Source organism: Trichechus manatus, unplaced genomic scaffold (assembly GCF_000243295.1).
Source record: "Trichechus manatus latirostris isolate Lorelei unplaced genomic scaffold, TriManLat1.0 scaffold00386, whole genome shotgun sequence".
NCBI classification, from domain to species: Eukaryota; Metazoa; Chordata; class Mammalia; order Sirenia; family Trichechidae; genus Trichechus; species Trichechus manatus.
The window spans coordinates 282515-294980 of NW_004444322.1; the positions used below are offsets into that span (position 1 = coordinate 282515).

The 12466-nt window shown below is 36.5% G+C and overlaps 1 protein-coding gene across 8 annotated transcripts in view; it reads left to right on the plus strand.

Annotated features, from left to right (window-relative positions):
• ZFP30 (ZFP30 zinc finger protein) overlaps positions 1 to 6026 on the plus strand; it is a 221162-nt gene extending 215136 nt beyond the window's left edge. For 6 of the 8 annotated variants that reach the window (XM_023725748.1, XM_023725746.1, XM_023725745.1 and 3 more), the window contains one exon: positions 3416 to 6026. In XM_023725748.1, coding sequence (XP_023581516.1) covers positions 3416 to 4782 — 1367 coding nt within the window. In that variant the 3' untranslated portion in view covers positions 4783 to 6026. Of the gene's footprint in view, positions 1 to 3405 lie in introns of all 8 variants that reach the window. The other 2 variants (XM_023725750.1, XM_023725751.1) reach the window with 2 other exon arrangements.
• Positions 6027 to 12466: the final 6440 nt, after the last annotated feature.

The following is a 12466-nucleotide window of genomic DNA, read 5'->3' on the forward strand; positions in this document are numbered from 1 at the left end:
AGTAAAATTATTTGTAAGTAAATCTGAAAATACCATTGTGCCTTATAAGATTTGTCAGACCTTTATAACTGCCTACTTGTTTACCACTGTTATCACTATTTAGTGAATTGCTGGTCATTTTATATGTATTATTTGTGTCTTTTCTCATATTGTCTTACGGAGGCCCTAAATTGACTTTTCCCACAAAATTCTTACAAAACTACCATAGTTTTGATTAAATGGAGATAAATACAGATTTTATAGCAGTATTTCCCATGACATTTATTTACATGCCTCTGCTTAAAGTTTATTCACATTTTAAATTATTGTTGCCTTTCTATGCCTTTTTAGTATATCCTTTTTTATTATATTGAAATATAACATATACTTAAAAAATATACTGATCATAAGTGTGTAGCTCAGAGAGTTTTCACAAAGTAACCACACCCAGCTAACCAGCATACAGATTCATAAATAGAGCATTATCAATATACCAGAAGTCCCCTACTGACTCCTTCTCATCATTCCTCCCTACTATCTGCTATCCTGATTTTGTTAAATACCAGCTGTCTTAGTTATCTAGTGCTGCTATAACAGAAATACCACAAATGGGTGGCTTTAACAAACAAATTTATTTTCTCACAATTTAGGAGGCTAGAAGACTGAATTCAGGGTGCCAGCTCTAGGGAAAGGATTTCTCTCTTTGTCAGCTCTAGGGGAAGGTGCTTGTCTTCTTTCAACACCTGTGGGCTCAGCATCACTTGGAGATCTCCATGTGGCTTGACATCAGTCTTCCCCTGGGTCTAGGAGGTTCTCAGCACTGGGACCCAGGTCCAAAGGATGCATTCCCCTCCTGGCTCTTCTTTCTTCGTGGTAATAGGTCCCTCTCTCTCTGCTCACTTTGCTCTCCTTTTATCTCTTGTAAGACAAAAGGTGATGCAGGCCATACCCCAGGGAAACTCTCCTTACATTGGATCACAGCTGTGACTTGAGTAAGGGTGTCGCATCCCACCCTAATCCCCTTACAACTGATTGGCTAAGCACATCAGATCACATCATGGGTGATGATTACATCATTACATAACTAGCAAATTATATCATTACGTAACTGCCAAACCACTGAAAATCATGGCCCAGCCAAGCTGACACATATTTTGGTGGGACACAATTCAATCCATGACACCATAGATTAGTTCTACGTTTTTTGAACTTTATAAAAGTGGAATCAGTGTATACTCTTTAGTCTGGCTTTGTTTATTCACCATTATATTTATAAGACTGATCCATGTTATATGTAGTTGTAGATTGTTCATTTTCATTGCTGTGCATTGTATCAGTATTCCATATTTACTTTGCCAGTCTTCTGTTGATGAACAATTTTGTGTTCTTTCCAGTTTGGGCTTGTTATAAATAGTGTTGCTGTGTTACAGCTTTTGAAAAATAGCTTTATCTTTTTTAAAAATATTGAACTCTTATCGCATAAAATTTGAGAAAAAACACATCTCTGCTGAGAATTTTACAAGCCTTTGAATATGGCATGTTGTTATGTATGAAAAATCACTAAACTACTTTGCTAGGAAGTACTGGTGATGACTTTGGCTATGAGAATTGTTAGGGAGGGTATGGGGAAGAGTATGAAGGGATAAGACAGGCTGAGGGTTTTTAACATAGATATGTATAGTTATATAAACTCAAAAGAAAATAATAGGTTCTCTTATTACCTTGTTTGTGAAAAGGGGAAAAATTTCATTCATGACTATCAGGGTAGGAAATGATCTACAGTAGAAACATCACCACTTTAACATCTGAAAAAGTGGAATGGCAGTTGGAAGGATGACCAGATGTAAACGTATCACCCATTTTTCATTTATATATTTGACTGAGATAGCTTAGATGTGCATTTGTTTCCCGTTTCTATAACCTCATTAACCCATTGCCGTCGAGTCAATTCCAACTTATAGCGACCCTAGGACAGAGTAGAACTGTCCCATAGGATTTCGAAGGAGGGGCTGGTGGATTCATACTGCCAACCTTTTGGTTAGCAGCCATAGCTCTTAACCACTGCACTAGGAAATGACAAAAAAGAGAATAGTTAATTTAGTAAGGTATTAGATTGGAAGCAGAACATATCCAATAATTGTTAACTAATCATGGGAATTTGATTGTTAATACTTGGATGCTAACCAAAAAGTCAGCAGTTCAAATCCACCAGCCACTCCTTAGAAACCCTGTGGAGCAGTTCTACTCTGTCCTATAGGGTCGCTGTGAGTCAGAATCAACTTGAAGGCAACGGGTTTGGTTTTTTTGGTTTGCTATGTGCTATAGGTTTATTGGGGTCCTGGTGGTGCAGTGATTAACATGCTCAACCACTAACCAAAATGTCGGTAGTTCAAACCCGCCATCTGCTCTGTGGGGGAAAGACCTGGTGATCTGCACGCATAAAGATACAGTCTTGGAAACCCTATGGGGCATTTCTACTCTGTCGTATAGGGTCACTGTGAGTCAGGATCTACTCTATGACAATTTTTTTAAATGGGTTTATTATTCAATGGTGAGTGAAAGATTGTTTCTGCCTTTAGGAAGGTTTAGAGGAAGAAAACAATAAGTGGGGGAATTAATGATATGTAACAACAAAATTGAGAAAAGTGTTAAGAAACAAGGAACAAGTTACTGAGATAGAAAATAATGGACATAAATTAGATAAAATCAAGAATAAGTTTTCTGATTTTTAACATGATATCTGAAGGATGAGAAAGGAACCCAACCATAGAGAGAACCCAAGTCATACGATTCCTGGGAAATTTAACAGCCTGTGAAAAACTAAGAAATGGAAAGATTATAAAATATTCTAACAACTTAAAGGAAGCAAGTGTGATAGAGACCTAGGAAGCGAAGGGGACAGTGACTTGAGATGATATTTTATAGGTAGGCAGAGGCCATATTATTCCTGGTAAGGTGTTTGAACTTTGTTCTGATTGAAAAGAGAATCCATTAAAAACATTTAAATTTCTCAAACTTTGATCTGTATCAGAATAATCTGGTAGAGAATGTTAAAAATATAGGTGCCAAGTGCCTACTTCTGTAGATGTTTATTTAGGTGGTCATGGTATTTAGGTTGTTCAGGCTATGTTCCTGAACAACAACAAAAAGATGTGTCATTTGCTCCCCAGGATAATTCTGATCCTCATCTATCTTTAAGAAATACTCTTCTAATCTGTTTCCCTAATCGCCAACCTTTTTACATTAGCTCTCCTTGTTTTCTTTATTCCCCTTATCTTTTTCAAATTACAGGACTATTTTAGAGTTCTCTAGCTAATTCAAATAAACTGGGCTTTATTTTCTTAATTTTTTCCTATTATCAAAGTTTTTATTTACTTCTTTGTTTACATTTGGAGAATAGGAGAACATCGTGTGCTTGCCTTCTTGTTTCTTTCAGATTTGGAATCCAAATATGATGCTAACAAGTTATTTCAAGAAAAGGAAAGTTATGAAATGAATTTATCCCAGTGGGAGATAAGGAAAAGAATTAAAAATCATGGTCTTAAAGATTCCTCTGTTGGAAAAGATTGTGAATTTAAAAACAAGTTTGAGGGACAGAAGTGTCCTCGAGAGGGATATTTCAGCCAAGTGAAAACCACCTGTGAAAAAATGCCCACTTGCAGAAAACGTGCATCTTTCTCTCTATATCAGAAAAGTAATAATAGAGAAAAACCCTATGAATGTGAGGAATGTGGGAAGGCTTTTAGAGTACGCCAACAGCTTACTTTCCATCAGAGAATTCATACTGGAGAGAAACCCTATGAATGTAAAGAATGTGGGAAAACCTTTAGGCAGTGTGCACATCTTAGTCGACATCAGAGAATTCATACTTCTGACAAGCTATATGAATGTAAAAAATGTGAAAAGATCTTTGCATGTGGCCCAGAACTTCGAGTACATCAGAGAATTCATATTGGCGAAAAGCCCTATGAATGTAAAGAATGTGGGAAGGCCTTTAGAGTGCGAGGACAACTCAATCTCCATCAAAGGATTCATACTGGTGAGAAACCCTATGATTGTAAGGAATGTGGGAAGGCCTTTAGACAGTATGCACACCTTACTCGACATCAAAGACTCAATATTGCCGACAAGTGCTATGAATGTAAGGAATGTGGACAGACTTTCCTGTGTAGTACAGGCCTTAGAATACATCACAAACTTCATACTGGTGAAAAACCTTACGAATGTCAGGAATGTGGGAAGGCCTTTAGAGTGCGTCAACAACTTACTCTTCATCAGAGAATTCATACTGGTGAAAAACCCTATCATTGTAAGGAATGTGGGAAGACCTTTAGTCGTGGCTACCATCTAACTCTCCATCAGAGAATTCATACTGGTGAAAAACCTTACGAATGTAAGGAATGTCAGAAATTCTTTCGTCGTTACTCAGAACTTATTTCACATCAGGGTATTCATATTGGAGAGAAACCCTATGAATGTAAGGAATGTGGGAAGGCCTTTAGACTGTTCTCACAACTTACTCAACATCAGAGTATTCATTTTGGTGAAAAACCTTATAAATGTAAAGAATGTGAGAAGACCTTTAGACTGCTGTCACAACTTACTCAGCATCAGAGTATTCATACTGGTGAGAAACCCTATGATTGTAAAGAATGTGGAAAGGCCTTTAGACTTCATTCATCTCTTATTCAACATCAGAGAATTCATTCTGGTGAGAAACCATACAAATGTAAGGAATGTAAGAAAGCATTTAGACAACATTCACACCTTACTTACCATCAGAGAATTCATAATGTAATTTAATAATTAAAAGAAACCCTTCTGTTGTGAATTTTCTGTTTAAGGAGCATGAGAAATTCTAGAAGAGAACTTTTGAACATAAAAATGCCTTTTGCTTTGTGCTTAACTCACCAGGTTTTATTCAAAGAAAAGAGTATGTTAATGCATGTATTGAAGCTTTCCATCACCTCTCAAACCATGCTAAACTTAAGGAAATTCATTCTAAAAAAACGCTATTAAAGGAGTGAATGTGTAAAAGTTTTTAGTCTTATCATCTGTATTCTTCCATCTGTACAGTATACCTGTGGAGGTTGCCAGGGCACCAATTCATGCTGGAAATTGATAAAGGAAAGAAAGTCATTTTTCCTTCACTTCCTGTGTGAACTGTATTTCAGGGCAGCCAAAAGTTGAAAAGGGAAAGTTCTTTGTTGGAGAATTCCAGCGAATGAATGCAGAAAGAATTATAGAATTAGAAAAAAATTACCATTTTGTAATTCTTAGTGAAATAATAGACCTACACACAATTCTCAGTGGACGTTAAGGTCATTAGGTGAAAGGTTTACAGAAACTTTAGAGTGAATAGATCAGGCTGACAACATCGTAACATACTGATCATTCTTAACATCACCAAAAGTAGGACATCAATACATTATGTGCCTCCTAATGTGGTAAAATAAAAGAGACACATCTTGCCAAAAATATTGAATCTAATCAAGCCTCAATATCTAATGTCAATTTTGAGAAAATTCAGGGAATAGAAGAACAAATTAAATTACACAACAAGAAACAAATCTAAAATGTGGGTAATTCTACAGGAGTGGTGGAACTCTTAGAGATTTAGACTTAAGAGCTGAACAAATCAAATGCAATGAATGAGTGATCCTTATGTAGATTATGAATTGAATAAATGTAAAAAAATTTTTAAGGGGGAAAATGGGAATATTAACTGAGTATTAGCTAATAAAAGGAATTATGTTTTTGTTAGGTGTAGTAATGGCATTTTGGTTATGAAAAAAATGTTGGTTAGAGATAACTTATGAAGTTTATACACATAAGATAGTATGGTGCCTGGAATTTCCTTTAAAATGATTGTGCAAAAAATATGAGGATAAATTAAGTTTGGCAACATGATAGTAAGCTGAGTCTTGAACATGGGTGTATGTTTGTTTTTGTTTTGTTCTTCTCTCCACTCATATGTATTTGAAATTTTCCATGTTTTTTAAAGATAAAATCAGCTATGAAATTATAACCAGTTTCAAATGAGTGATTAAAAAAAAAAAGCCTACATAATCCAAATTTGTGGATGTTGACAAAGCTCTACACATTGGGAAATTAAATACACTGTAATACGAGGGTAAGTCAAAAAGTATTGTTACAAAATCATAGAAATCTTTATTAAGCAAAAATATCACAATGTGAAGCTAGCTATTGTTTCTTGACATATCTTCCATCTAGGTCTATACACTTCAGAAGGCAGTGTTTCCGTCTCTCTAGCCCTTCCCCGAAGAATTCTGCACTCTTTGATTTATACCACGTGAAAATGGCAGTTTTGGCATCCCCGAGGGACTCAAATCGTGTTCCTTTTAAATGTTCTTTGAGTTTTGGGAACAAAAAGAAGTCTGAAGGGGCAAGATCAGGGTTATAGGGTGGATGGGGTAAGGTTTCCCAGTGAAATCCTTGTATGAGAGCCCTTGCTACCCTCAAAGAATGAGAAGGTGCATTGTCATAATGGAATAAATGTCCTTGGTGCAACTTTCCTGGCTTTTTTCTCACCAATGCAGTTTTCCGTTTTCTTAAAACTTCTTCATAATAAGCCTCTGTGATTGTCTTGTGTCCTTCAAGAAAATCTATCAAAATTACCCCTTTGGAATCTGAAAAAACAGTCATCATAACCTGAGCAGTCTTCCCTCTCCTGGCTCATCTTTGAGGTCTTGCCAACCTTTATTAAAATGTTTGACCCATCTAAAACTGTTATTTTATGTGGGGCAGCATTCCCATAAATCTGCAAAGCTTCAATGATTTGGGAAGATGTCCACTTGAGTTTTGTTAAAAATTTGATATTAGTCCTGATCTCAAAATCATTTTTTTTTCCCCATGGCACAAAAAGTGTCTTTTTTTTTCCAAGGCACCCTAAGGAGACTAAAACAGTGTACTGGCTGCAGCCATCCACTGATTGCAGAGACATGTTTAAACACGTTTTGTTTGGAATAAACCCATGCATGTATGAAATGGAACCCTAGTAGCAATATTTTGACTTACCCTCGTACATTTTGGAAATTAAGGTTGAGGGTTCAGACTTTGTCTAGTTTATCCCTCTATCCCCACATCTATTAAAGTGCCTGTTGCATAGTTGGGACTTCAAAAATACGTTGAAGACTCTGTTTAAAAAAAAGTGAAATATGAATAATTTTTCATACTGAGTACATGTTGAAATAATATTTGGGATATATTGGTTCAGATAAAATCCATTAAAATTATTTCACTATTTCATTTTTTAAATGTGGCTACGGGAAATATTTAATTACATTTATGGCTCACATACTTCTATTGTCAGCACTGATATAAACAAAGAGTAAATTTTAGCCAAAAAGTGTTTTCTTTTAAAAGCGTGTCAATACAGTCAAGACCTTGGCAGTTTTGATCAAGGAATGCAAATAAAAAGAAGACAAATATAGCTATATGATAAAAGCAACATAGGCTATGAATTTTTAAAAGTACAGGTTACTATGTATATGTAGTGTGTATAAAATACACACATATATACATATGTGTGTGTATATATGTGTCTGTGTAAAGTGTGTTTGTGTGTAAATTTATATACACACACTATAACACCCCCCAAAAAACCCCAAACCCATTGCTGTTGAGTAAATTTCAACCTACAGTGACCACTATACATGTATTAAAATATATTCAAAAATCTAGAGTGAGTTATTTTCTAGAAAGCATAAATTACTTAAATTGACTCAAGATACTGAAGAAAACCTGAGTAGTTCAATAAACAAAGGAAAAAATTGAAGACTATTAGAAGATATCCCTATTAAGAAAATACATTTAGAATCTGGCTTTTAACAAGTAAAAAGTAAAGTATTGATAATTCTTTTTTTTTTCTGCCATGTTATTCTACAAGACTAACCTAAAACTGATAATAAAACTAGATGAGGAGAACCCATGAAACAAAATTATGAGGTTTCACTTATGAAGATAAATCCATTAATTGTAATTTCTACTAGCAAATTGTATCCAAAAGTCTATGTAAATGAGAATAGAATTGTTAGCTGCCGTCAAGTCGATTTTGACTCATAGTAACCCTATGTACAAAACTGACAGACACGTGGTGGGAGAATAGAATAATCTCAAAATCATTTAAGTGGCATATCCTGGGCCTGATCCATTTTAGTTTAACTATACATTGAAGTTTTAGGTATTATACCTTCAGGACACCATAATGATAGTACAAGAGGCATGATTCAACCCAAAATATCTTCTTGATAAGGAGTCCTGGTGGCGCAACAGTTAAGCACTCAGCTTCGAACTGAAAGGCTGGCAGTTCAAACCTACCCAGCAGCTGCACAGGAGAAAGACCTGGCCATCAGATCCCATAAAAGTTACAATCTAGAAAAACTATGGAGCAATTCTACTCTGTCACATGAGATTGCTCTGAGTCGAATAGGCTTGATGGCACTTAACAACATCTTGATTCTTGTTCTTTTTTTTTTAACTTATATGTCTTTAAGACTGAAATGAATTCTATATATGCAAAATTATAATCCAACAATTTAAGAGAATATTGTGTCAAAATAGTAAAGACAGAATTCTCATAACTCATGCATTGTCAGTCAAACATCAATTTCACTGTAGTCATCCATTATGAACTGCGTTTCTCTGCTGTGATGGTAAAGCCTTGTATTCAGTGGATTCAATCATTACATGATTAATCTTTTAATTTTTTTTTTAAGTAAACATTACCAAGCTGAATTTAAGTGTGTTTCTGTTCCCACGTGGCATAGTTACACACTAACTGAGATCTTCTGGATATGACACTTAAACCTTCCTTAAATGTAATATGAAGACTTGATAGCATTTGAAACAATTTCCCAGAAAACATTGTTAGGTGCCGTCTAGTCGGTTCCGACTCATAGCGACCCTTTGTACAACATAATGAAACACTGCCTGGTCCTACGCCATCCTCAGAATTCTTATGCTTGAGCCCATTGTTGCAGCCACTGTGTTAATCTATCTCCTTGAGGGTCTTCCTGCTTTTGGCTGATGCTCTACCAATTCCAATTTTCCTAGATTCATACTTTGTACATTCCACATTCCGATTATTAACGGATGTTTGCAGCTGTTCTCATTTTGAGTCGTGCTTCATCAGCAAATGAAGGCCCCGAAAGCTTGACTCCATCGACAACATTAAGGTCGACTCTACTTTGAGGAGGCAGCTCTTCCCCAGTTGTCTTTTGAGTACCTTCCAACCTGAGGCCCTCATCTTCTGGCACTATATCAATGTTCTGCTGCTATTCATAAGGTTTTCACTGGCCAATTCTTTTCAGAAATAGACTGCCGGGTCCTTCTTCCTAGTCTGTCTTAGTCTGGAAACTCAGCTGAAACCTGTCCACCATAGGAGACCTTACTGGTATCTGAATACCAGTGGCATAGCTTCCAGCATCACAGCAACAAGCAAGCCCCCACAGTACAACAAACTGACAGACACGTGGTAAAGTAGACGGTCAGCGAAAAAGAGGAAGACCCTCAACGAGATGGACTGACACAGTGGCTGCACAATGGGCTCAAGCATAACAACAATTGTGAGCATGGCAAAGGACCGAGCAGTGTTTTGTTCTGTGGTACACAGGGTTGCTATGAGTCGGAACCAACTTGATAGCACCTAACAACAAAAACAACTACTTTACCTAACATGATGTCCTTCTCTAGGGACTGGGCCCTCCTGATAACTTGTCCAAAGTATGTGAGATGAAGTTTTGCCACCCTGGCTTCTAATGAGCATTCTGGCTGTACTTCTTCCAAGAGAGAATTTCATTCTTCTGGAAGTTCATGGTATATTTAATATTCTTCGCCAACACCATAGTTCAAAGGTGTCAATGCTTCTTTGGTCTTCCATATTCATTGTCCAGCTTTCACATGCATATGAGGTAATTGAAAACACCATGACTAGGGTCAGGAGCACCATAGTCCTTAAAGTTACATCTTTGCTTTTTAACACTTTAAAGAGATCTTTTGCAGCTGGGTTGCCCAATACAATGTGTCATTTGATTTCTTCACTGCTGCTTCCATGGTCGTTGATTGTGGTTCCAAGGAAAATGAAATCCTTGACAACTTGAATCTCTTCTCCATTTATCATGATGTTGCTTATTGGTCCAGTTGTGAGGATTCTTGTTTTCTTTATGTTGAAGTGCAATCCATACTGAAGGATGTAGTCTTTGATCTTCATCAGTAACTGTTTCAAGTCCTCTTCACTTTCAGAAAGCAAGATTGTGTCATCTGCATATGGAAGGTTGTTAATGAGTCTTCTTGCAATCCTGATGCCTTGTTCATATAATCCAGTTTTTCAGATTATTTACTCCATGTACACATTGAATAGATATATGGTGAAAGGATACAACCCTGATGCACACCTTTCTTGTCTTTAAAACATGGAGTATCCCCTTGTTCTGTTCTAAAAAAAAGGGGGGGGGGCTTTATCAAGAAAATGAAGAAATAACCTAAAGAATGGAAGAAAAAATTTGAGAACCATATATCTGATAGGGATTTCAAATCTAAAATATATAAGTAACTCCTACAAATCACCAAAAAAAGATGAACAAGTGGTTATGGATTCAACTCTGTCCCCCAAGAATGCGTGTCAACTTGGCTAGGCCATGGTTCCCAGTATTGTGTGGTTGTCCACCATTTTGTTACTTGTGTGATTTTCCTATGAGTTGTAAATCTTATGTCTATGATGTTAATGAGGCAGGATTAGAGGCAGTTATGTTAACGAGGTAGCACTCAATCTACAAGATTAGATTGTACCTTGAGTCAATCTCTTTTGAGATATAAAAGAGAGAATCGAGCAGAGAGACAGGAGAACCTTATTTCCACCAACCAGAAGAACCAGGAACATGCCCGTCCTTTGGAACTGGGGTCCCTGCACTGAGAACCTGCTAAAGTAGGGGAAGAGTGATGACAAGGATCTTCTTCCAGAGCCAACAGAGACAGAAAGCATTCTCCTGGAGCTGGCACCCTGAATTTGGACTTCTAGCCTCCTAGACTGTGAGAGAATAAATTTCTCTTCGTTAAAATCATCCACTTGTGGTATTTCTCTTATAGCAGCACTAGATAACTAAGACACAACCCAACAAAAACATGGGTAAAGGACTTGAAAAGACATTTCTCCCCCCAAAAGATATACAAATGTCTAATAACCACATGAAAAGATGCTCAATACGCTTAGTCATAGTTGTTGTTGATAAAGTTTGATATCCAAAAACAAAAATTCATTTGATGAAGTCCAATTTTTTTTGTTGTTGTTGTTGATGCTCATGCTTTTGGCTTCATATCTAAAAATTCATCGTCAAAAACAAGGTTTTGAAATTTTATCCCTGTTTTCCTCTAAGAGTTTTATTTCTTTTGGGAGAAATGTCTATTTCAATCATTTATCCATTTTGAGTTAATTTTTATATATGATCTGTAGTATGGGTCCAACTTCATTCTTTTGCAATTGGGATCCAGTTGCCCAGCACCATTTATTAAAGAGGCCATTCATTCCCCGTTGGATGGGCTTAGCACTCTTGTCAAAAATCAATTGGCTATAGATGTATGGGTTTATTTCTGAATTCTCAACTCTGTTCCAATGGTATTTATGCCTATCCTACACCAGCAGACTTATTTTTTAATTTAAGACAGTTCTTCTTAAAATGTCCAGGCTTCTTACAAAAATAGCAAACCCCACAAACTCCAGGCTGAGGAACTCTGGACCTGTTCCTAAATTGAGGTTTAGATGTCTGATTGTATCCAGGAGATTGTAATTGTTGTAATTGTAAAGAGATACATTTATTTTGTTGAGCCTTTGTTTTCACCTCAGTTTCCTTAGCCTTCTGATCTGAGGTTTGGGCTAACTTCTAGGCTAAGGTGGTTAATCATGAAGTTTCAACATTCTCCCAATTTAACTGATGTCATTTAACTAAGTCAGCTAACTCAGGGTATAGTCCTTCTACAAAAATGGTGTTAAAAGCTATCCTGGTTCCTTCATCTTCTAGGTTCTACCCTGAATGCTCCATAAAAATTTATGACAAAATGATAAACATTCTCATCCTGTTCTTGCTTGCAAGCTTCAACTTTAGCCCAAACAATCTTATGGGGAAAAATCTTTGTAAAACAGTCTATTAAATTTGTCATAATAGCTTTAGTCTGAGTTACCAAATCTGTACCTCAGACATTTGGTTGGATGGACAATGACTTCTCAGATTCTTTCCAGTTAGCTTCTTCCATCCACCTGTGAACAGGCCCAGGTCCTAGCAACATGTGTAACAAGTTATACAGATCAGCTGGACCAGGCTTATAAGTTTCCACCAGAATTTTAAATTCTTGCTTAAATTTCTGAGGATCTTCACACAGATTGGGGAACTCTTTAACAATGGTGTAAAGTTCTGCCTTAGACTAGGGGGCAAAAGAAACCTCAGGCTGTCCACCTCCAGTTTTGGGGTATTTC